The 25,992-nt window shown below is 42.9% G+C and overlaps 1 protein-coding gene across 1 annotated transcript in view; it reads right to left on the bottom strand.

Annotated features, from left to right (window-relative positions):
- Positions 1-13,601: 13,601 nt before the first annotated feature.
- Ncbp3 (nuclear cap binding subunit 3) overlaps positions 13,602-25,992 on the bottom strand; it is a 50,652-nt gene continuing 38,261 nt past the window's right edge. Inside the window, exons 9-13 of the mRNA XM_042699448.1 lie at positions 24,765-24,868; positions 21,763-22,060; positions 17,655-17,809; positions 15,789-15,950; positions 13,602-14,730 (exon numbers count right to left, since the gene is read on the bottom strand). Of these exons, the coding sequence (XP_042555382.1) occupies positions 14,495-14,730; positions 15,789-15,950; positions 17,655-17,809; positions 21,763-22,060; positions 24,765-24,868 (955 nt within the window). The 3' untranslated portion in view covers positions 13,602-14,494. The remainder of the gene's footprint in view (positions 14,731-15,788; positions 15,951-17,654; positions 17,810-21,762; positions 22,061-24,764; positions 24,869-25,992) is intronic.

Below are 25,992 nucleotides of genomic sequence, written 5' to 3'. Positions count from 1 at the left end.
AAGTCTCCATGTGCTTTCAGCCTGGGAAATTAAAGTGCCCAGCCCTTAGTGGAGTAGATGAATGGCACATGCTAGAAAAGGTGTAGGATAAGGGGTGGATATCCCCGTGTGAAGTTGCTAGGGCTGGTGTCCCAGGCCACAGAGGCCTCTAGACAGGAATATGGGACTGAAGCAAGAGCGTCAGCCTCTCATACTGCCTTGTTCACAACTGTCAGTCCATGTCCCTCTGTGCCACAACATTCTGTTGTTTTTGTTTTTGTGCAAGTATTGTGGCTTGAACTAGGCCTGGGTACTATCTCCTACCTTTCTTTCTTTCTTTTTTTTTTTTTTTTGGGGGGGGGGTGGTCCGGTCTTGGAGCCTGAACTCTGGGCCTGGGCGCTGTCCCTCAGCTCTTCAGCTCAAGGCTAGTGCTCTACCACTTGAACCACAGCGCCACTTCCAGGTTTTTTTTTTTCTTATGTGGTGCTGAGGAATCGAACCCAGGGCCTCATACATGCAAGGCAAGCCCCACCACTGAGCCACCTTCCCAGCCCCATCTCCTACCTTTCTTCTCCCAACGTTAGCACTCTACCACTTGAGCCACAGCTCCACTTTCAGCTTTTTGGTGGCTAATTGGAGATAAGTCTCCCAGTCTTTCCTGGCTGAGTTGTCTTCAAACTGCAGCTTCCTGCATACCTAGGATCACAGGTGTGGGCCACCAGCAGCCAACTCTTCTTCCTACATAATTTTTTTTTTTTTTTTTGGCCAGTCCTGGGGCTTGAACTCAGGGCCTGGGCACTGTTCCTGAACTTCTTTTGCTCAAGACTAGAACTCTATCCGCTTGAGCTACAGGACCACTTCCCACTCTTCCTGTTTATGTAGTACTAAGGAATCGAACCCAGGGCTTTATGCATACTAGGCAAGCACTGTACCACTAAGCCACATTCCCAGCCCTGCAGACATTCTTGATGAGGGGATATCAAAGCCATAAGTCATGAGGGTGGGACCAGCTCCACACCCCTTATGCAACAAATAAAGACAAGTCTAAATTGTTAAATAACAAAAAAAAAAAAAAAAGGAAATTCTAGTTTTGATCTTTGTTTTTTTGGGGGTCGGTCCTGGAGCCTGAAACTCTGGGCTTGGGCGCTGTCCCTCAGCTCTTCAGCTCCAGGCTAGCGCTCTACCACTTGAGCCACAGCGCCACTTCGGCAAAAAGAAAAAACTTTTTGCTTATGTAGTGCTGAGGAATTGAACCCAGGGCCTCAGGCATGCAAGGCAAGCGCTCTACCACTGAGCCACCTTCCCAGCCCTTAGTTTTGATCTTTCCATGACAAGTATTCTGATGCTTTTCAAATATCAAACATCAAATCTATCCCCAAAGATATGCTTTGCTGGGTGCCTCGGCAGGGTGTGGCCTGCCTCTTGGCCTATGACGGGTGTTTATCCTCCATCCCATCTCTCTCTCTACCAGCAGATTTGGTTTTCTCATACTGGTCCTCATGGCTGGACTTGCCTGGCTTTCAGAGACTCAAGCTCTTGGGAGCCTTGATACAGCTATGCCTGCTGCCCACCTTGTCTTCTTGCCAAGACCTCCAGAAAGTGTGCCTGGATGCCAAGGTAGCTACCCTGGCCTCAAGCTTGCTCTGAGTAGTCTCCAGGGCCACTCATTTGGTAATATTCTATTTTGTCCCTGGGTCCTTCAAAGTGGACTCAGGACTTGGTTTACCTAGAGTGGCTTCCGTGGGTGTAGGAAGGGGGTACAGAATGGGATGGACCCCCAGCAGCAGAAGTGCATCTGCCCTTCCCCCACGTCACAAACAGGAAGTAGGTTCCCCCAATACCCATTCTCTACCTTGCCAACTTGCCCTACATTCTCTTGCTAATGCCTCCATCCGCCCAAGTCCTTACTCTCATTAGTAGAACCTCTGCTCTGTAACAGAAGGATGAGGCGCACTGGATAGAGTGGGCACTACTAGCCTCCAGATTCTGGGAATTGATTTGCACAGGTCCAAAAGAGAAAGAGCTCTGGAATCTGAGCCACTGGCCTTCAGTGGTCAACACAAAGCCTCTGAAGCTCTTCCCAGAGTCTGGAGAGCTGATCCACCAAGTAGGAGCACTTCCCTGGGGAAGCACCCTTTTTGATCTGCACCCCAGAGCCCCATCAGACAGACAAGGTTGTACTCCACAGACATCCAGCCCATGCTGAGGGCACAGTAGCCAGTGGGTGAGGTTAACTTACCAGCCACACAGAGAAGAATGTGAAAGAGCCACATGCTAGCTGTCGAAGAGGCAGCGGGGGAGAGCAGAGTGGGGAGTCACTGATGGGCCGCAGTGGGAGCTCAGCTTCCCCTCCTCAGCTGGGGAGGCTAGGGGGCGGTGACAGAGGCACACACACACAGACAAAGGCTCACAAGGCAATGTGTTGGTTTCAAGTGCACAGCCAGCATGTGGCTTCCCTTGCAGCTGTGGGCTAGGACCCAGAACCTTGCACACAACTGCAGCTCCATCACTGATTTCCATCACTCAGAGTTGGGCTTGCACTGGGGTTAGAGTCCCGAGTGTCCTTGGCAAATGCCAGAAGTGCAGGAACATGTATTATCCAGCCCACTGTCTGTATCCATATGAATTCCAGGCCTCCTAGCCTGTTCTAGAATTCCCCATCAGACACCTCAGCTCACCAACTAGTCCAGATCTCAAAGGGGACTCCTCCCATAAGAAGTGCCTTACTCGCCGGGCGCTGGTGGCTCATGTCTGTAATCCTAGCTACTCAGGAGGCTGAGATCTGAGGATTGCGGTTCAAAGCCAGCCCGGTCAGGAGAGACTGTGAGACTCCTATCTCCAATAAACCACCAGAAAACCGGAAGTGGCGCTGTAGCTCAAGTGGTAGAGTGCTCGCCTTGAGCTGAAGAGCTGAGGGACAGCGCCCAGGCCCAGAGTTCAAGCCCCATGACCAAAAAAAAAAAAAAAAAAGAAGTGCCTTACCACCAGAAACCGGGTTCTTCCTGTTCCTGAGGACTGCAAAGGGCCAAGTGAGCAGAGCGACCCAGTGTGTTGGATGAAGTCACTGACTTGATCCAATCAAGGCTGGATTTTCTTCCAAATCTGGTTATAAGCATTTGATGCTAAGACTCCTTCTGCCCTCCACTGATGCATACACAGAGCACACACACACACACACACGCACACGCACGCACGCACAGAACTGAGCTACAGACCTAGCAGCAGGGGTCAACTCCCTAGTGTGTAGCACACCTTTCCAAGCTGCATCCCCATTAGGGGCTGTCATATCTATAGGTCAACAGAATTCCCTATCAGTCAGCTTTACCCATGCGATTGTCAGCACAGTTGTTCTTCAGGCTGCCACAAATATAAGTTCTGCCCTTATATAAGTAGCTCTGTGGTGCTGGGCACAGTGGCACATGCCTATAATCACAAAACTCAGGAGGATGAGATGGAGGATCGTAAGTTCAAAGTCAGCCAGGGCCACATAATGAAACCCAGTCTCAAAGACGAAACAAAAACTATGGAGGTGTGCTGAACTAGACCACACAGTGCAATTCAGTAGCCACAAGTGGCGGATGTGGCCTCAAAACATCTTCAGCACAATGAAAAATCTTTTCTTTTTTGCCAGTCATGGTGCCTGAACTCTGGGCCTGGGCACTGTCCCTCAGCTCTTCAGCTCAAGGCTAGTGCTCTACCACTTGAGCTACAGTGCCACTTCCAGCTTTTTCTGCTTATGTAGTGCTGAGGAATCGAACCCAGGGCCTCATGCATGCAACAAGCACTCTACCACTGAAGCACCTTCCCAGCCCCAAATCTTTTTTTTTTCTTCTTCTGTGTATACCTATATATTTACAATGGACAATCTTAAGTCCAGAAAAGCAAGTGTTAGATGGATGTTAGTGTTGACATACAGTGAACAACGGTGTTGACTTAATGCCTACATTAATGGTTGGCTTGCTTGGCCAAGCATTCTGTGAAGATTCCATGACACTTCAAACATTTCTGCTTTGGTCTGACAGAATACCTATGAGGAGATTGTAGACTATTATCAGAGTGGAGATTGCAGTTCCTCACTTCCCCCTGTACACCACCCCACAGGGAAGCTACAGGTTGAACAAGGCCTGAGTCTGATGGCTTGCCTGCGCACATCACAATGCAGACCACCCGAAAGCCTTCAGATCTGTACCCCGTTGGGAGTACAGCATTGGGAGCTGCAGCCATCTTTCCGCCCCTGTAGGACTTAGGGTCCCTCCTCCTCTCCCAGTTTGTTCTGAGTTCTATGGCCTCTTCCTAGCAATGGCTCAGAAAGGAAGAATGCAATATAGTATCCCAAAACACATCCTTGGTAGGGCAGGGTCATTCACACAAGATTTGCTCAAGAAGCCAGATGGAGTGTTTAGAGGGTGAGCCTCAGGTGATGTCAATGTCCACAGGCTGGTCATTCCTTGCATCTCTGAAGCCATCTAGAATAACACCTCTCATATCTATCCAAGATGCATTTATCCAGGCTCATCAGCGCAGGAGCATGCAGAAGGCCCCTTTAAGCCCATCCAGAGGGGACACATTTGGCTTTGTTGTGTGAGGTTCTTGCCTGACAGTATCTAGTACAAGGTTATGAGTTCAGCAGATACACACTTAAAAGAAATGTGAAAATAATTTTCTAACTGGTTTTAAACAAACATTAAGGGTCAACTTAAAGGATCACACAACTGAACTGTGCTCTTCAGTGTCAACCAATGTCCAATGTCCAATACCAATGTCATGCCTGTAATCCTAGCTACTTGGAAGGCTGAGACTGAGAGGATCATTTTCCTAGGCAAAAAAAAAAAAGCAGCTCACATGGGACTGGGAAGGTGGCTCAGTGGAAGGCGCTTGCCTTGCATGCATGAGGCCCTGGGTTCGATTTCTCAGCACCACATAAGCAAAAAGAAAAAAAAGTCGGAAGTGGCGCTGTGGCTCAAGTGGTAAAGCGCTAGCCTGGAGCTGAAGAGCTGAGGGACAGTGCCCAGGCCCAGAGATCAGGCCCCACGACCGGACCCCCACCCCCCCAAAAAAAAAATAAAAATAAAAAAACAGCTTACAGAATGCCTTCTCAAGCAATAGCTGGGCATGGTGGCATGTATCTGTCACCCTTGCTTAGATGGGGAGAGTCAAAATTTCAGGTCAGCCCAGGTGGAAAAGTCTACAAGACTCCATCTCAATGGAAGACTGGCACAGTGGCTACAACAACCAGAGGTGAAAAACAGGATCACAGTCCAGGCATGCACGTGGGTAGGAAGTAAGACCTTACCTGAAAAGTAAACTATGGAAAGAGGGGTCTGGGAATGTAGTTTAGTGGTAGAGTACTTGCCTAGCATGCATGAAGTCCTGGGTTCAATTCCTCAGTATCATATAAACAGAAAAGGCTGGAAGTGGCACTGTGGCTCAAGTGGTAGAATGCTAGCCTGAAGCAAAAAGCACAGGGAGAGTGCCTAAGTCCTAAATTCAAGCCTCCAGGACTGACAAAAAAAAAGAGGGCTAGAGGCAGAGCTGCCTCAGCAGTACAGTGCGTACCTAGCAAGCATAGGCCTTAAATCCAAATCCTAGCACAAATAAATGTATGAAGGTCAGTGTCATATAAAAGACAAAGGCAGGCTGGGAAGGTGGCTCAGTGGTAGAGTACTTGCCTTGTATGCATGAAGCCCTGGGTTCAATTCCTCAGCACCACATAAACAGAAAAAAAGCTGGAAGTGGCGCTGTCGCTCAAGTGGTAGAGCGCTAGCCTGGAGCTGAAGAGCTGAGGGACAGCGCCCAGGCCCAGAGTTCAGGCCCCACGACCAACAACAACAACAAAAAGACAAAGGCTGCCCAATCATTCCAGAGAGAGGAGAGAGCTAAAGGCAGCCCAATACTTAATGCTGGATTGGATCCTGGACTAGGAGAAACTGCTTTAATGTTCATTACTTGGACAGCTGGCAAGACTGAACCATAAACTACAAATTATCAACTATTACAATGATCAGACACCATCTTTCTTCAATTTGGTAACTATACATGAGATGACCTTTTTTTTTTTTAATGTTTCTAGTAGACCTTTAGTAGATACTAAACATTTCATGGTCTGGGAAGGTGGTTCAGTGGTAGAGCGCTTGCCTTGCATGCCTGAGGCCCTGGGTTCAATTCCTCAGCACCACATAAGCAAAAAGAAAAAAAAGCCGGAAGTGGCGCTGTGGCTCAAGTGGTAGAGCGCTAGCCTTGAGCTGAAGAGCTGAGGGACAGCGCCCAGACCCAGAGTTCAGGCCCCACGACTGGACACCCCAAAAAAATAAAAAAATAAACATTTCATGTTTTCATTTATCTGAGAGGATATCCTTGCTCTCAGGAAACCAAACTGTAGGGATGTAAAGTCATCATATATGCAAATAGAATAGTTTGTGACCCAGCTAGAGCAGGGGTGAGGACAGAAGGGGATGCAAAACATGACTAGTAAAATGTGGCAAAATGTTCTTTGCTCTACCCTTGACACTGTGCTGTGATTTTTGAAATTATTTCAAAATAAAAAGCTTAGAAATGTTCAGGGAGAGGAGAGGTGTATAGTCTGTGGCAGATCTGCTGTCTGGAGAAAGTGAGTCACAGTACAGGATGTGGCCCACCAGTGCAGGGATGTCCTCTAGCTTGCCTTCAGCCATAGAAAATGGTTCTAGGTACCCACCTGCTTTCTAAGTCCCTGGACGCTGTGAAGAATAAATGTGAAGAGCAAGGATCACAGGGGACCTGGAGCAGACAGAGCAGTGATCTGAACTGAGTACTCTGTAGGGAGCACTAGACTCGAGGCCACCAGGTGAGACATCTTAGGGCTCCTGACCTCACAAGTAAGGATGTTGACTCCAGAGAGACCCAAGGCCAAGGGCTGAGCTGAGACCCAGACAGCTCTTGGCTCCTCCAGAATCAGTACTCTGGGCCACTACAAACTCTACCTGCAGACCCATAGCTTTGAGCTTTCAAAGAGCACAGCCCTCATTCTACACAGTGACATAATCGTACTATTGGTGAAACTGGAAACATTACTGAATCAAACTGTATTCCCCTTATGTTGACACTCTGATCTCTAATCTGTCTATATTTGAAGATACAACTTTTGTTTAGTTAAGGTAGTAAGAGTAGTGTTTGGCTCTAATCTCTTAGGGTTGGTGGCAGACTGATATATTAGGCTGCTTTCCCAAGAATCTTCCAAATTCAAGATTAAGAAGGAAAGAGCTTTTTTCAGTTGAGTGTATAAGGTAGGAGTCCCTAGGGCCTAGCTCTAGTCATCTTAGTTTTCTCCAAGACATTACCTAAACTGAAAGTGCTCATAACCCCTCTAGAGAACCCTTGTCCATGAGAAGTAGACTATATCACAGGATCGAACACTATAACACCCCTCTATGAACAGAAAGACAGAAAGGTCAGTGCTTAGCTGGGTGCTGGTGGCTCACTCCTGTAATCCTAGCTACTCAGGAGGCTGAGACCTGAGGATCACGGTTCAAAGTCAGCCTGGGCAGGAAAGTCTGTAAGACTCTTATTTCAAATGAACTACTCAAAAAATTGGAAGTGGTACTGTGGCTCAAGGGGTAGAGCGCTAGCCTTGAGCTGAAGAGCTGAGGGACAGTGCCCAGGCCCAGAGTTCAAGCCCCACAACCAACAACAACAAAAAAAAAGGTTGGTGCCTTTTCCCCTGCCCATAGTGTGGGCCTCTTAACTCTCACTGCTCCAGGGATGAGAGTGAAAAACAGTCTGAAATAACACCACGTCTGAACTATTTCAGTATCTGGGTATCCAGAGATGGGCTCTGGAATTTCTCAAGCAGGGTAAGACTCCCCAGGCTGGGTAATGACTAACTCAAACACCACCCTGACTTTACTTTTACTAATAGCACAGCAAACTCCTATTTCAATCTCACAATTAAAACAGGCTTGGGTCAGCATTCTCCTTATTGCTCCCAAAAACATTCAAGTTATTTGAAATATCCAGAATATAATGGGGGAGGCTATATTTTTTCTACTTCTAAGTTTTATAAACTTATAAAACTAAAGTTCTAGATGTAGTGATCTGCTATTTTCAAAACAATCAAAAGCATTCTCTTTTAGTTCTAACGTTGAAAGGGAGAACTGGCTTACCTTTTTCCTAACTTATTGTTATATAAAGTTTAAAAGCAAACAGTTCTAGCCAGACACTGGTGGCTCACACCTGTACTGTAATCCTTGCTACTCAGGAGGCTGAGATCTAAGGATCACGGGTCAAAGAGGCTGGGCAGGAAAGTCCGTGAGACTCTTATCTCCGATGAACAACCAGAAACCCAGAAGTAGAGCTGTGGCTCAAATGGTAGAGCGCTAGCCTTGAGCTGGAGAGCTGAGAGACAGTGCCCAGGCCCAGAGTTCAAGCTCACAACCAAAAAAATAAAGCAAATAGTTTCTGTATCAGACTTATTTGTGGGAAACTAAATCTTGCTGGTTTTTAGCCTAAGTATTCATTAACACTTCACTATAACCTTTGAAGCTGGCTGGCATGCAAGCCTGAGGAACACTACTCGAGGCAGAGCTGACAGTGGGAATGAGCTATTTCCTGTCACCTTCTGTATTGCTATCACTGACAGTACTAAAAGCTAAGAATTGGCTTGCAGGGGGCTGGGAAGTTGGCTCAGTGGTAAAGCGCTTGCCTTGCATGCCTGAAGCCCTGGGTTCGATTCCTCAGCACCACATAAGCAAAAAGAAAAAAGCCGGAAGTGGTGCTGTGGCTCAAGTGGTAGAGCGCTAGCCTTGAGCTGAAGAGCTGAGGGACAGCACCCAGGCCCAGAGTTCATGCCCCGCGACCAGACCCCCCCCCCCCAAAAAAAAAAAAAGGAATTGGCTTGCAGGACCCTCTTTCAGGCCTCTTATCTACCTGCTAGCTTTCTTTCCTTTTATCTTGGAACAAATGAATGTTTTTTGTTTTGTTTTGTTGTTGTCAGTTGTAGGGTTTGCACTCTGGGCCTGGACGCTGTCCCTCAGCAGTTCAACTCAAGGCTAGCGTTCTACCACTTGAGCCACAGTACTACTTCCAGTTTCCTGGTGGTTAATTGGAGATAAAAGTCTCACAGACTTTCTTGCCCAGGGTGGCTTTGAATGGTAATCCTCAGATCTCAGGCTTCTGAGTAGCTAAGCTAGGATTATAGGCATGAGTCACCAGCATCTGGCTTGTTTTGTTGTCTGAGACCAGGACTCGACCAGTAACTGATGCTCTACCACCTGTGCCATACCTGCAACCTGAAATGAATGCTTTCCTAAAATATATTCTGGCTAGGTCCCAGTGGCTCATGCCTAGCTACTCAAGAGACAGATCTGAGGATTGCTATTCAAAACCAGTCCTGCCAGAAAAATCTGTGACACTCTCACCTCCAACCAACCACATAAATACGATGTTTACCAAGGCCTACTTAATAAGTATTTTTTCACACAATCCAGCATATGTGCCATTAAATAATCTTCCCCTTTTTATATCCAGTGGTCCCATCTAGAATTAGTCTGTAGACTGTGGTGCCAGAGGTGGGATGGAGCATTGTTGTCCATTCATATCCTGAGCAGTTCTGAAGCACTATTTACTTCAGGCTGGCTTGATGTGATGATATAGAGAAAACAAAATAACAATGAAGTAAATTATTTTTTTTTAAAAAAGAGAGAAAACAGCATAAAGATACCTGCTCATTAGGAGCTCACAGGCTAGAAGGAAAATAGCGCGTCAAAATAGTACATTTTATATACATTGCAGATGAATGAGGACAGGCCTATAAGAGTGTCCAGGGTCTCAGAGAATGAACCTCCCCATGAGGCTGGGGATTTACAAATTCCATAAATACTTACTGACTTGCAAGGGGGCAGGCATGATGCTAAGTACTGGGAAAATTCCAATGAAATTACAGTTTGCAAAACAGACAACCTAGGAACTAGGTTGTTACTAGGAAATTACATTCCAAAATATAAATGTACTACTAGGAAATTACATTCCAAAATATAGATGTACTAGGTTAGGGCTGTAGTGATTTAGAATTAAACTATAGTTAAACATTAAAGGTGCTTTAAGTTTTTGTTTTGTTTTTAAGGAGGCAGGCAGGGACAGTGTAAAGCAACTGCAAATTCCTTGGTCTATTCTACCTCTTCTTCCTCTCAGTGGGCCCACAGGGAGGAAAACCCAGGCAAATGTGTACCTCTAATGTTCCTAGGGGCTATATAAGTTCCAAAACTCCTCAAAAGTGACCCTGCTCATTGAATGTTCTATTGTCTAAAAGTAAGTGAGTTTTGCACAAGCACTTTAGGCCAAGCACTTCACCTGATGCTCAACCAAAGAAACGAGTTTTTCACACTGCAAGAAATCTGGTGTTCTTCAATATGGCACATATCTTGGGATTTCCAAAAGGAAATATGATACTCCACTTTAACTTAAACATTCTGACTTTACTAAGAAGGCAGGGCTGAGATGGGAAGGTGAAACATCACTGTGGGCGTGTACTGTACAGCCTGGAAAGCCAGTGATAGACTAGGAAATAACGGGCGCATGGCAGGGGAAAATAGGCCAACTATATTGCAAGAGGCTAGATTTTGACCAGCTTTTTAAGTTATCAAGGAGTCTAGGTGAAGCTCTGGAAAGGTTTCAGGCAATGGAACAACAGAATTATATTTACATTTAAAGAAAGTTCATCTTGAAGCATATGAAAAGATGACCACTCTTAGTAGTCTTTAGGGAAATATAAATCAAAACCACAGTGAGATACCATTTCATGCTGGAAAAATAAGAAATACTGGTGAAGAGGTGGGGAAACTGGAACTCTCAAATAAAACTGATAGTTGCTTGGAGAAACAGCCTAGCAGTTCCTCAAAAGATTGGCAATAGAGTTACAATTGACCCAGAAATTCTAAGTATAAACTCATGAATAATGAAATACATGTCCAAGAAAAAAACTTGTACATAAATATTGATAAAAACTGATTCATAATAGCCAAAAAGTACAAAAAACCTAAATGTCCATTAACTGAAAGAAAATGCAGTAAAGCCATACAATGGAATGTTATTTAACAATTTTAAAAAAATGAAGTGCTGATACATGCTATACATGGATGAACCTTGAAAATATACTGTGAAAAAACTCAGTCATAGATGTAGTATGTGACTCCATTTATGAAATGTTCATAATAGGCACAGCCATAATGACATGAAATGACAGCTATACAATGCTGTAGCTATCCTAAATCCATTGATGTGTACATTTTATTTATTTTTTTGACAGTCTTGGGGCTTGAACTCAGGGCCTGGGCACTGTCTTGAGCTTCTTTTGCTCAAGGCTAGCACTCTACCACTTGAGCCACCACGCTACTTCTAGCCTTTTCTGATTATGTGGTACTGAGGAATCGAACCCAGGGCTTCATGGATGCTAAGCAAGCATATTACCACTAAGCTACATTCCCAGTCTAGTATATACTTTAAATGGAAGAATTGTATACTATATAAATCACAACTCAATTAAATTACCAGCAACAACAAAGGTTCACCCTGGCTACAGGGTGCAGAATGAAGAGGAAGAGCAGAGAAGAGGCTTTTATACAGAGGGAGTAGGACAGATGTTAATAAGGGGAAGGATTCATGGGATTAGAAAAGTACAAGGGATGGAAGGTTTACATCTTGTGACGGGTTCCTCAAGATCTCCTGGGTATCTGGTACCTCTCCCTCCCAGGGAGGACAACAGGAAAGAGAAATGAGGTATCTGCAATAATCATCAAGTAGCAAAACTATATTTAACATTACATGTAAGGACTAAGCCTGCGTGTACAGATAGCACCCAAGGTACAAGCTGCCTGTGGCTGTCCTATTATTCACTCACCCCAATCACCGAAGACAAGGCTGAGGCAGACAGAACACGCTTAAGATACTGGAAGACCTGAGTGGCCAAGTGCAGGTTAAAGAACATAAGAGGCTTGGAAGGCCAATAACTTTAAGTTTCATGTTTCTTTTTGCCCTTAGGGGGCCTATGTGGCTGCTAAAGGGCATTTTTCTTGGCTCATTTTTGAGTGCATACCCTTTTATAGTCTTCCCTGATCTCTACCAGGAGACAGACGAGTGGTGAAAGGTTCTAGACAAAGTGGTACGAGATGCTGGTGGGAAAGGGCCATGACAGGAAACAAAAAGAGATGCCTATGAAGGGGCATTTTTTAAACCCCTCAGAAATCATGGCAGGTACAAGCACAAGCTGAACTAGTTTTACTCACTAGAGACTAATAGGATGAAGGTAAGTCTCTGTCTACCACCTCAAGGCTATCCTTAGTTGTTTCCTTGACTATCCAGTCACCTACATCAGAAAATGGCACTGCTGGGAAGAATAAGACCACTGAGTGGTGCCAAAAAAGCCAGGTCTCTACCAGCCCATTCATTAGCTAGATGGGGAAACCAAGGCCCAAACCCACAGGACAGTGCTAATGACTCTCATGTCCTTACAGTTCTTTCTCTAAGCATACCCTGAGCCCTCCTCCTATGAGCCTAGCTCTAAACTGTGTGCTTTCCAGAGCAAGAAGAGCTGAGAACCCTGTTTTCAAATGAAGAGGAACTAGAGCCAATTCTTTCATAGCATCCTGAAAAGCTGAAACATATTCTGGTTACACATGCACCTCTTCCTACAAGGATGAGGGGAAAGCAACTTAGCCAATAAAATATGGTGTAATAGTTTGTAACTCTCCATTCTCACAGCTTTTTACTTTATTAGCAACACTGTTCTGCATCCATTCACATCAGTGTAATCAGCCACTAATTTGACATCAGCGTAGCCATGAATGAACAACTCTGGACTCCAGGATCACACTAGGTATGGAACAATTCAGGCAGGAAAAGAGCTGCGACATCACAAATGGACAAGGACTAATTACTATTTCTAACTCTCAAGTTCTAATGAACTAAAGGGAAATGCGGCTTTAAGCCTGTAGAGAAATACAGTATGAAATACTTCAAAATAAAAATCAGACAGAAAAGAAAGTCTACCTCCTGTTCATAACCTAAACCTTCTTTAAACTATTACCATGTTTGCTAGGTTTCTCTTCTTTTTCCTCCCTTCTTCCCTCCCTCCCTCCGTTTGCTAGTTTTTCCCCCCTTTCTTTCTGTGTATTTGTGTGCTTATATTTGCATGTGTACCAGTAATGCAGCTTGCACTTAGGGCCTCATGTTCTTGCTTGACTTTTTCACTCAAGGCCTAGAGCTCTACCACTGAGCCACAGCTCCTATTTCTAGCTTTTTGCTGGTTAATTGGATATAAGAGTCTCCTTAGATCTCAGCTTCCTGAGTAGCTAGGGGTATAGGCATGAGCCACAAGTGCCTGGCTATTTGCCAGTTTTTCTGGGTATGCACTCCACCACTTGAGCCATTCCTCAGTTATAAGTTGCCAGTTTTGAAGAAGTCTTCAGCCATATCTTGGAGACAGAATAGACTATCAATGGATCACTTCTAAAGTGATAACTAACAACACATGATCCCATCTCAGATGGATGGATTTTTTTTTACTACAGTGGCCAAAGCAAGTTGAACTGTGTACAACAAACAGACCATACAATTAGGGCCATTTAAAAATAATGAGACTCTTCTCTTTGCCTTCTTCCAAAGTATATAATATATATTTAACAGCACAAAAAAGACGCCACTTGAGCTTCCCCTGTAGTCAATAGGAAGAAATTCCACATATAAAAATTAAAAATTTAAACTTTTAAGTCATTAATATTTTTAAACATAATACAGACTTAAAAATTGTTCAACAGTAACCCATGACCCCACCCTAGCACATAAATCAATCCCATATCCACAAGTCACAGTTTTTGTTCCTAAAAATCCCACAGCACTGAACTTGATCTTCACATCAAGCTGGAGCCAATAAGAGGCCCTAACAGAAATCCCCAAGGGAAGAACGGAAGTGCAATCTATCAGAAGCTCAATCACTGCTGCAACTCTTATCTACCTGGGTATCAGGTGCACCTCTGAGGTCAGGTCCATGAGATTCGGCCCTCATACTAGGTCCTGGAAGAGTGAGCTGGCAGCTTCCCTCATCTTCCCCCTCGAAGGCTGTCCAGTAAGCACCTGGGAATTGACTTTTCCTGGGAAAAGGGTGCTGGTAACAGCTGTCAGGGCCAAGGCAATAGTGAGAAGTTCAGTTCTCTGCTCTTTGGATGAACTGTGTAAAACATTTCTTTTAAAAGACAATGTTAAAAATATTAAGAAAAATGTCTACAAAATCTGGAGGGCTGCCTTTTTTCTCAAAGGGTAAAGCTTGGTGGGGTGGTGGGAAAGCTGAGGGCCCAGAACTATAGCTCTGCAGCAAAAGGTAGAGATGCCCTTCAAAATGTGTCACACTCTTAGGATGTCCTGCCGAAGCAGCAAGAGCTGAGGGTGGCTGTAAGAGGAGGGAGGGGCGCAACTCCTGCAGGGAAGGCTCCTACTGTGAGCCTCTGTGTAAGAATGTCAGGCTTAGGACAGCTGCCAAGGCCAGGGACATCAGGACTCTGCCTCTGAACCAGAGGTGCTTTCCCGACTAACTTCAATCTGGAGAGATGGTAAGTTATCTAACCGGCTCTTCTTTTGACGAGACTGTTCTTTCTCCTTAATGAGAGCCCCCCATGCCCTCTGAAGCTCAGAGTCATCTTCCTCAGTGCCAGGTGCCCTGTGAACCACTTTCTTCGTATTCTTCTCTTTGGTCTTGGGTGCAGATCCTAAGCGAGTCCATAAGCTACCTATTTGGGAGAAAAGGCATTTCAGTTTGGCAGCCAACACTGAGCTGTACCGTAGTTCTAAGGAAGCAGGGGTTCTGCCAACACCCAATATGCAGAGAACATCTGTGGTCTGCACATCTATAGCCACTTCTGCAAATGGAGGAGATGGATCCCAGAGGGAGATTCTCATTTCCAGTGGCAGGTGCCCCCACACTAGGCACAAGATAAACACCCAAGAGGTTGTTTCCTGACCCATCTATTCCATCCAGGTGAGATTCATGTGCCTAATGCAATTTTGTTCTGCCAAGAAACTGACAGCTCTAACCTTCTGCAAACTGAGGTACTTTACACTATAAACTACTTTCAGATTTCTGGCAAACCATCCATTAATTTTTTGGAGTATATTTTATTTTAAAAAAATCTAATGAATACCAGGGTATGGCACATACTTATAATCCCAACCCTTAGAAGGATGACGCAGGAAGACTGTGAGTTCAAACACAGTTTAAGGCCTGAGCTACATAGCAAGATCTTGACTCAAAAGCCTAAAACAAGTATGACTGGAGGCATGGCTTAGCTGTAGAACACCTGCCTACCAAGTAGAGGCAGAGTTCAAACCCTAATACCATAATACCATCCCCCACAAAAGAGAGAGAGAGAGAGAGAGAGAGAGAGAGAGAGAATGTGTTTAGAATTTTGTAGTACAGACACACTGTAAGACAATTACAAGCTGTATTTATGAGGAAAGTTGTATTTATGAGGAATACAACAAATGTGGGAAAATGATCACAATAAAAACCCTACATAAAAAGGACAGAATGTACATATGCACAAAGTCTGGAATACACATATAAAACTAAAAATTATTTGTCCTGAACTCAAAAAAGGAGGACTGTGTATTCTTTTCAACTTCCTAATTTTTCCCATCAGCATTATAATGATGATGATGTTGACAACAAAGATCACATAAAAGGAAAAATCACTTTGTTTTACCATGTGCTGCTTCCTGCCTCTCTTCTATGCTATCCTCCCCATCCTCTGCTTGTTCCCAATCCTCAGGCCCATCAGTTTGTACCCACCTGATTTCTTTTCCCGGGTATCAGAGTAGAGGCCTTTAACATCTTGCCTGGCAACCCCTAGCCTACTATGCACATCTGAAGAGGGCTCTCTCCGAACCACTGGGTTACTACTGAAAGCCTTTTCTGGAGAATATGGTCTTTTTCCTAATCGCTGGCGAATATCTGGAAAAAGAAAAAAGTACTACTGTTACCAAGTATATATGCTTCACTACTGGTATTGTCAGCCTGAGATCCTAAAGGATCTTGTACCAAATCTTCAGGACATCTGAGTGATGTCCTGAAACAATCAGGCCTCTAAAAACCGTTTTTCTTCATTATTTTCTTGTTCGTTTCCTAAGGAAATCTCTGGATTCCCCCAGGAAAACTCAGGGAGTGTCAGGAAAACAACCTCATCCAGAAGCTTCTGAAGCAGAATCACCTCTTTTGTGTTTTAGTTAGCAAATGTATTTTTCCTCCCACCTCTTCAACAAAACTGCTGGAATGGTAACTCATGCCTATAATCCTTGCTACGAGGGAGCTAAGTTTATGAGAATCACAATTTGAGGGCAGCTAGACCAAAAAAGTTAACAAAACCTCCATCTCAACTAATAAACTGGATACAGTGGCATGTGCCTATCACCCCAACTGTGCATGTAATGTGAATAGAGGGATTGGGTTATAGTCTATGCCAGCCTAAGCAAAAAGTGAGACTTATCAATAAGTGGAAAGAACTGTGGCTATGACTCATGACTGCCTGTCTAGTGAGCCCAAGGCCCTGGGCTCAAACCCCCAGAATTAAAGGAAAAAAATAAACCATAGCAACAGCAGACCCATGTTTATTAGCAGACGCCTCATGATGGGGTTCTTCCCATCTCACATGCCTCTTCTAGAGTGGCACCATACCCTTTGATTACCAGGCTGAGTTTCCTCTGTGGCTTCTCTGCCTTTATTCCTTACTTTCCAGCCCCTAGTCTTCCAAGGTGTCCTGCATCCCATTCTCATCTTTTTCTGTTACCACTGTCATTGACACAGTTCAGGCCTTTGTTTCTGAACTCTATCCCAATCTACCCCAACCTAAAGTTTTCCTTCTTAAACAGGTATAAGATCTGGCTAGCTGGGCACCGGTGGCTCACACCTGTAATACTAGCTACTCAGGAGGCTGAGATCTGAGGATCACAGTTCAGAGCCAGCCTGGGTAGGAAAGTCCATGAGACTTTTATCTCCAATACACCAGCAGAAAACCAGAAGTGGCGCTATGGCTCAAGTGGTAGAGTGCTAGCCTTGAGCTGAAGAGTTGAGGGACATCACCTGGGCCCAGAGTTCAAGCCCCACAACCAAAAAAAAGAAAAAAAAAAAGAAAAAGATTTGGCTCCTTTCCTCTTCAAAAAATAAAGGCAATTGAGATCTTATTCCTTCCCCAGGACTAACTCTAAAGCCATTTTCTCTAGAACTTCTCTAAGAATTCTTCTACTATTCTCCAGTAGGTATGTGGAGGGAGCCCTTGCACAGACTTCTCACATGCTGACACCCAAGCCAGGGTCTGGATCACAGCAACCACACCCACAAAGCTGGCGCATGAGGGTTTGCATGCAAAAATAATCTAGTCCAAACTTTTAGCCACTTACCAAACCATATAACTTAATTCTTATTGTTGTTGTGTATAAAGTATATTAATAAAATTCAACCTAAATTAATTGCTTTGGAAAAAATACTGAAAGCTATTTTTGCCAAAGTCTATTTTACATGTCCCAAAATTCCAATGCCTAAAATTTAGATGTGATGAACAAAGTGTAAAACAGTGTTTTATCTAAGAACATATCTCTGCCCCAATTTGTTCTCTGGAGCTCAGAATAAAGTCAAGGAAAGCTAAATAAATAAGAACAATACCTGATTTAGCACTGCTGATTGGTGGCCGTGGATGTGAGTGTTGTCGTTTTTCATCTAAGAGGTGTCGAACATCTGCAAATTTCTCCGGTGGCAATTTGTTCCCAATCCGATTTTTTATATTGCTTGTGGACATACTATCTGCCTTCATGGAGTTCCTTTAAAAAGGGAGTGAAAAATTAACCAATTTCAACTATGAAACAAGTTCTATTCCATAATCTCACACTTCAGATGAGATTTTAAACAATTTAAGTAACCCAATCTAATACAGACAACATTCCCTCAGAAATACAATACACCAATAACCTCTTAAGGAACCATAACCAACATTCTGTGAAAACACTGGTGAGAGCAGGCAATCTGTTTAGTTTCCTAGCATGGGTTCTACACAATGTCTGCACACTATCAAAGAGCATACAACTACACATTCCATTCTACCAAAATAAACAAATGAGATCTGGCTGACGTCCAAACCTTATAAGGTCTATAATCAACTTTTTTTTTCTTTTACATTGTTGAGGAATGAACTCAGAAATTTCAAGATTTTGGGGCTGGAAAGTTGGCTCAGTGGTAGAGTGCTTGCCTTGCATGCATGAAGCCCTGGGTTCAATTCCTCAGTATCACATAAGCAGAAAAAGCCAGAAGTGGAGCTGTGACTCAAGTGGTAGAGCGCTAGCCTTGAGCTGAAGAGCTGAGGGACAGTGCCCAGGCCCAGAGTTCAGACCCCATGACTGACAAAAAACTAAAAAAAAAAAAAGAATTTCAAGCTTTCTACCATTTGAGCCATGCCCCAATCCTTTCAGTTTTAATTTTTTCAGACAGAATCTTGTTCTCACACTAACTTTACTTGGGCTGACTTCAGACAGCAAATCCTCTTATCTCTGCTTATAAAGTAACTGAAATTACAGGTATAAATTACTACTACCTAGCTACAATCCCTCTTTAAAGAGAAGAATCAGGTGCTGGTGGCTCAAGTGCTGTCATCCTTGCTGCTCAGGAGACTGAGATCTATGGACTGTAGTTCAAAGTCAGCTGGACAAAAAAGTCTATGAGACTTTTATCTCCAAGTAAACAGCAAAAAGCCAGAAGTGGAGGTATGGCTCAAATGACAGAACACCAGTCTTTAGTGATAGAGCAAAGCAAGAATGGGGATCAAGCAGAAGCCCCAGTATTGGCAATGAACAGGTAAAAAACAACAAAAACAAGCAAGAGACTTTCCAGCCAATGAGATCAGCTAGGAAGTGGCATAACTTCTGCCAATCTTCTTGACTAGAAACTTCTGGGACAACTAAAGATGAACGAACAAGGCCATACAAACAAATCAGCATGAAAAGCCTTTGTCTTTCCCAAATCTACCACCAATAACATCTTCAGGGAGGGCATCCCTGGAATTTAATCCTTAAAGTTTTAGATATACATGGAATCTTCTAGTAACTTAAAAAAATTAAATCTGTATTTTTTGTTCATTAAGTCAGCAAAATTGAGAACTGAAGGGTAATATGGGAAGTAAATCTAGCAATGCTTAGCATATTTTTAAATATATACACTACTTTGTATAGTTGCTAGACTCTGTATGGTAGCTAGAATCTATCTTGCTAATTCAATACTAAGTAAATAGAAATCTAAATGTCCATCAATTAGATAGTAAATAAAGCCAGACCCAGAATAGCAGGCATATAACCCCAGCATACTGGAGGCTGAAGCAGGAGGACATCATTCCAGGCTAAGTTGTATAAATCGATCAATCCAATAACAAACATGGGAGTAAATTTGGTGCTGGTACTTGGGTTTGAACTCAGAGTATGGGCACTGTCCTTAGCTTTTCTCCTCAGGACTGGCATTCTAGCACTTGAGCCACAGCTTCACTGTTTGGTGGTAAACTGGAGATAAGAGTCTTACAGACTCTCCTGCCCAGGCTGAATTGGCCACAGCTCCACTGTTTGGTGGTAAACTGGAGATAAGAGTCTTACAGACTCTCCTGCCCAGGCTGAATTCATACTGGCACCCTGAGATTTGAGAAGCTAGGATTATAGGTATGAGCCACCAGCCCCTAGGTTGATACTTTCAAACAATGGATTGAAAATAACAATGTGTGAATACAAGGGTTTTTCATTTTCTGGACTGTCTATATATAACAAGGACCATTTGTATAGAGGAAAAACTATATGTTTCTACAAGGAACCAAAATTGTAATTAAAAGTAATTACAAAATTACAAAAATGTATTCATATGTGAAAACAGCACAATAAAAACTTTCATATTACAAATGTATACTAAATCAAAACTAAGGTGCCAGTGGCTTATGCTTATAATCCTAGCTACTCAGGAAGCTGAGATCCATAGGATTTGTCATTTCAGACAGAAAGCCAATGAGACTTCATCTCCAAAATAACCAGCAAAAAGCAGGGCTAAATGAATGGCTCAAGTGGTAGAACAACAGTGGAGCAAGCAAGCAAGCACGCCATGTTTCAGGCCATGAGTTCAAATCCCAGTAACACTAAAAATAAAATAAGACTGAGAATGTGGCTTAGTGGTAGAGTGCTTGCCTAGCATAAATGAAGCCCTGGGTTCGATTCCTCAGTACCACATGAACAGAAAAAGCCAAAAGTAGTTCTGTGGCTCAAATGGTAGAGTGCTAGTCTTGTGCAAAAGAAGTTCAGGGACAGGAGCTGGGAAGGTAGCTCAGTGATAGAGTGCTTGCTTTGCATGCATGAGGCCCTGGGTTTGATTCCTCAGCACCACATAAGCAAAAAGAAGAAAGCCGGAAGTGGCGCTGTGGCTCTAGTGGTAGAGCGCTAGCCTAGAGCTGAGGGACAGCGCCCAGGCCCAGAGTTCAGGCCCCACGACCGGACCCCCCAAAAAAACAAAAAAATAACAACAACAAAAAAAACCCTACAAAAAAAGAAGTTCAGGGACAGTGCCCAGGCCCTGAATTCAAGCCCTAGGACTGGCAAGATAAATAAATTAAAATTAAATAAAGTGTGTGCGCGTGTGCGCGTGTGTGTGTGTGTGTGTGTGTGTGTGTGTGTGTGCTGGTCCTGGGGCTTGAATTTAGGGCCTGGTCTTGTCCCTGAACTTTTGTGCTCAAGACTAGTACTGTACTATTTTGAGCCATACTCCACTTCTGGCTTTTTAATGGTTAATTGGAAATAAGAGTCTCATGCACTTTCCTGCTTGGCCTAACTGTGAATCTAGATTTCAGCCTTCTGAGTAGCTTAGGTGCCCAACAAAAAATATTTTTAAAAGTTTATAGTTAGTATTTAAAATAAAAATATATGGTTCAGTGGTCTACTGCTTAACTAGCCTGCATAGGTCCTAAGAGTTCAATCTGTAGCCTCACAACAAAAATTTCTTTTTGTTTTGTTTTTTTTCGGTCCGGTCATGGGGCCTGAACTCTGAGCCTGGGCGCTGTCCCTCAGCTCTTCAGCTCAAGGCTAGCGCTCTACCACTTGAGCCACAGCGCCACTTCTGGCTTTTTTCTTTTTGTTTATGTGGTGCTGAGGAATTGAACCCAGGGCCTCATGCATGCAAGGCAAGCGCTCTACCACTGAGCCACCTTCCCAGCCCCCACAACAAAAATTTCTAACAACCAAAATTTAAAGCTAAGCCAAGTGCTGTTGGCTCATGCCTATAATCCTAGCACTCAGGAGGCTCAAATCTAAGGATTGTGGTTCAAAGTCAACCAGGGCACCAAAGTCCATGAGACTCTTATTTCCAATTAACCACCAGAAAACTGGAAGTGGAGTGGTGACTCCAAATGGTAGAGTGCTAGCCTTGAGCAAAGAAACTCAGAGACAGTGCCTAGGCCCTGAGTTCAAAAAATTAAAATTTAAGCCAGATGCCAGTGGCTTATGCCTATAATAGTAGCTACTCAGGAGGCTGAGATCTGAGGATCACAGTTCAAAGGCAACTCAGGCAGGAAAGTCTGTGGGACTCTTATCTCCAATAAACCACCAGAAAATGGGAAGTAGCACTGTGGCACAAATGGTAGAGTGCTCATTCATCTTGAGCTGAAGAGTTCAGGGTCAGCGCTCAGGCCCAGAGTTCAAGCCCCATGACCAACCAAAAAATAAATAAAATTCAAAGCTAATACTGATTAAAAAAAAATCACCTAATATTTTTCAACTGAGATTCCACTTCATCAGCATACATAGTCATCTTCATGTTCTTCTTTGGTGAGGGAGTAGAAATCATTTTCAGTTCCAGATCATAGTCCATTTCATCTGAGTCTGAGTTGCTAGCACTGGACCGCCTGGATGTGCTCCGCTCACAGGTCTGCTTGAGTGCTGGGATCTCCTCATGGTACTCTACCACCACCCTGTCATCTGCATCCATGTCCTGATCTTCCTCCTCCTCTGCCTCCTCTTCTTCCTCTTCTTCAATGGGTTCCTCAGGAACATTCACTAATCCTGAAGAAATTTAACAACAACAAAAAAATTAGAAAAAGCTTAAACTAAACTAAACTGAAACCAACAAGTATTATTTTCTACTCTACATGAGTGAAAAAAAATCCCATCTCAGATTTCACTGGAATACTAGCTATCTATAACAGTATCAAACTGACAAAAAAAAATGTCAAACTGGATACCACTCTGGGTGCCTACAACAGAATAGTTATGTAAATAAGGATGACCTTTTAGACTAAAGAAGTATTATAAAGCCACTTAAAATATAAGTGATTATTCACAATTCTGGTTTTTAACAAAATCAACAATCAACATACTGTGAAGGTCATTTTGAATATAAGCAGACTAACAGCTGAGGTCAAACAAAGCAATAGTCTACCTTCTTGTTTCATTTCTCATATGTATGCAAATATCCTTTTCAGTCTATTGAATGCCATGTTTTTCACATTTTTAAGCTTTTTAATAATGATTTCATTGTTTAAAATGGCTCTCAAATATAGCACTGAAGTGCTGTGTAGTGTAGTAGGTATGTTTGTGCCTTGTGGAGAAAATGCACATATTAGGTAAACATCTCTCAAGCATGAGTTTTCTATGAATTCAATGTTAATTAGCCAATAGCATATATTAAATAAGGTGTCTTTAAGTAGAAAAACAGGTACAAAGTTGTATCTTGATTAGTTGGTGAAAACAGTTTGACCAGAGGCTTTGGATGGCTCATTATTTGCTGATTCATCTTGTACACTATTGAGGAAAATATAAGCTGGTATCCTCATTGTAAAAAACAGTAGGCAGGTCTAGAAATGTTAAACTTAATTTTTTTTTCCATTTGTACAGGGGTAAACGCACTGTATTAAATATGTAAGGTCTTATCTACGTGGGTTTGATTACAGAAACTAATAAAGTATTCTCTAAATTAAAAAAAAAAAACAGTAAGCAGTTTCCTATAGAACTGTCATCTGACCCACTATGGGGTGCCACTTTTCCTGTAGGCAATTCAAATGTATCTGCAGTTCTTTGTTAATACAGCATTCTACACAACAGCCAAAATATGAAAAGAACGTGTGCAATGACTAATAAAGCAACTGCAGGACAGACATATATGGAATATTCTTATTCATTCCTAAAATACAATGAGATTTTCTCATAATCACAATATGGATGGACTGGAAGATATATACTCATTAACGTAAGCCAAGCTTAAAAAAAAAAAACAGAAAACAATTTGCTAATTTAGTGTTTGCATATAACCATTCAAAATACTGAAAATCAGCCATTAATTTTAAAATTATGGAAAAATACTTCTAAGTAGAAAGTAGAAATATAAAGTATATATTTACAAGAATTATAATATTCATTATGAAATCAGACATGGGAAAAATGTAAAATGAAGTCAGTTATTATATCAGGGTGCTAGAATTAAGGGCAGTTTGCCTTTAAATATCTTTAATTTGGACATAAAGAGTAGATGAAGCCAGAGCTGGTGCTCACGCAGGTTCCTATCTACTCAGAGGACCAAGATCCGAGGATCATGGTTCAAAGCCAGCCTGGACAGGAAAATCCATGAGACTCTTATCCCCAGTTACCCATTGAAAGCTGGAAGTAGAGCTGTGGCTCAAATGGTAGGGCCAATCTTGATCAGAAAAGCTCAGAGAGGGCTGGGAAGGTGGCCAGTGGTAGAGTATTTGCCTTGCATGCATGAGGCCCTTGGTTCAATTCCTCAACACCACATAAGCAGAAAAATCCAGAAGTGGTACTATGGCTCAAGTGGTAGAGTGCTAGCCTTGAGCTGAAGAGCTGAGGGACAGCGCCCAGGCTCAGAGTTCAGGCCCATGACAAAAAACAAAAAAGAAAAAAAGAAGAAAAGAAAGAAAAGCTCAGAGACAGTGCCAGGTCCAGGTCCTGGTCCTGACTTTAAGCCCCAATACTATCCAAAAAAAAAAAAAAAAAGAGTAGATGACAGCAGTATCTTAAAGTTAACTAAAATTGGAGAAGACTAAGTAACAAAATTTATGCATTATAAATATATACATTTCACATAAAGTACTGTATATAGGCATTAGATAAAAATGCAAAGACTTCATTTCTTCTGGAATATATCATCACAGTGAAATATGTATTTGCATGTTATTCTGTGTTATATGTATGTTTTTATATTCTATACTGGCTTGCTAGTTCTTTAAAACAAGCAGAAGATTCCACACATTAAATACATGCTTTAAAAAACATAATTAAGATAATTCCTTTACAATAAGAATGAAGGAAGCCTACTTCATGGTATCCTTCTTTTTGAGTGGATTTATGTGCATAAACCAATAAACCTGCAGCAGACAATGCAGCAACTTATTTACATAATCAGAAAATGGATAATAAAATCAGCCTACTTGTTAGGATAATTAAAATTTTCTCATGTAGTTGTTGACATAAATAGAAAAATTAGGTTTTCCTTAGCAAAGTTTTATTTTAATTTTTTCTGTGACATTTGATCTTCTGTTGTTTGTTAGAACAGCTTTATAAAATCATTTGACCTCTTTGTATGGGCAATTTAAAATTAATAGTGACTTGACTTACTTTCCTATATGTTGGCAGAGGGTGAGGGCAAGGAAGAGAGGATGATAAAAGTTTGGAACCTTAAAAGACTGTATTAAGAATAAAAATATGATTTCGAGAGCCAAACATGTGTCTACCCAAAAGCTGAGCAGGCAACTACCGGAATGTCGGTGTTTATACGACGTCAAGCCAACGTCATCCCCAATCATGGCTCTCTTCTTGATCACATCCCTCTGAATGCGACGGGAATGATATCTTCGCTTCCTGCAACATTCCAAAGTTAGCACATAATCAGAAACCAAAATGCATTAATTAATTTCAACTATACAACTGACTCAATGTTAGGCACTGAAACAGATTTTTAAAAATGAAACCAAGGGGGCTGGAAAGGTGGCTCAGTGGTAGAGCGCTTGCCTTGCATGCCTGACGCCCTGGGTTTGATTCCTTAGCACCACATAAGCAAAAAAGAAAAAAGCCGGAAGTGGCACTGTGGCTCAAGTGGTAGAGTGCTAGCCTTGAGCTGAAGAGCTGAGGGACAGCACCCAGGCCTAGAGTTCAGGCCCCACGACTGGACTCCCCCCCCCCCCAAAAAAAATGAAACCAAGGCAGTATTTTAAAAATTTACCACAGTTAAGAATTATGAATTCTTCCTTCTTATCTTCCTTTCATTCTACAAGAGTTTCTGAAGGATTCTACTACAGAGTAAAGGATTAGAAAAAGCTTAAGGTATAGCCTATAAGCCCAGATACTCAAGAGATAGAGTCTGAAGGATAAAAAGTAGAGGCCAATCTGGGAAAAGTTAGTAAAATCCAATTTCAAAAACAAAATAAAACCAAAAGGAAGCTAAGCACCAGTGGCTCAGGCCTATAATCCTAGCTCTTTCAGAGGTTGAGATCTGAGGATTACAGGTTTGAAGCCAACCCCAGGAAGACAACTCCAAGAATTCTTTTTTTTTTTTTTTGGGGGGGGGGGGGGTCCGGTTGTGGGGCCTGAACTCTGGGCCTGGGCGCTGTCCCTCAGCTCTTCAGCTCAAGGCTAGTGCTCTACCACTTGAGCCACAGCGCCACTTACGGCTTTTTTCTTTTTGCTTATGTGGTGCTGAGGAATAGAACCCAGGGCCTCAGGCATGCAAGGCAAGCACTCTACCACTGAGCCACCTTCCCAGCCCCAACTCCAAGAATTCTTAAGGGTGGCTCAAGTGGTAGACAGCCAGTTCCAAGGGAAAAAGCCAAGACATAGCATAAGGTCATGAATTCAAAGCTCCCATACTGGCACAAGAATAGAACATTAAAATTAAAAGAAGACTGAAGGTACAGTTCAAGTATCAGAATAGACTAGCACATGGGAGGCCCTGAGTTCAGTCCCTAGTTGCTGCAAAAAAAAGGAAG

The sequence above is a fragment of the Dipodomys spectabilis genome, unplaced genomic scaffold, assembly GCF_019054845.1.
Source record: "Dipodomys spectabilis isolate Male_0828 unplaced genomic scaffold, ASM1905484v1 ptg000250l, whole genome shotgun sequence".
NCBI classification, from domain to species: Eukaryota; Metazoa; Chordata; class Mammalia; order Rodentia; family Heteromyidae; genus Dipodomys; species Dipodomys spectabilis.
The sequence above is the reverse complement of the archived record's forward strand: the minus strand, read 5'-3'. Positions and strand labels throughout refer to the sequence as shown.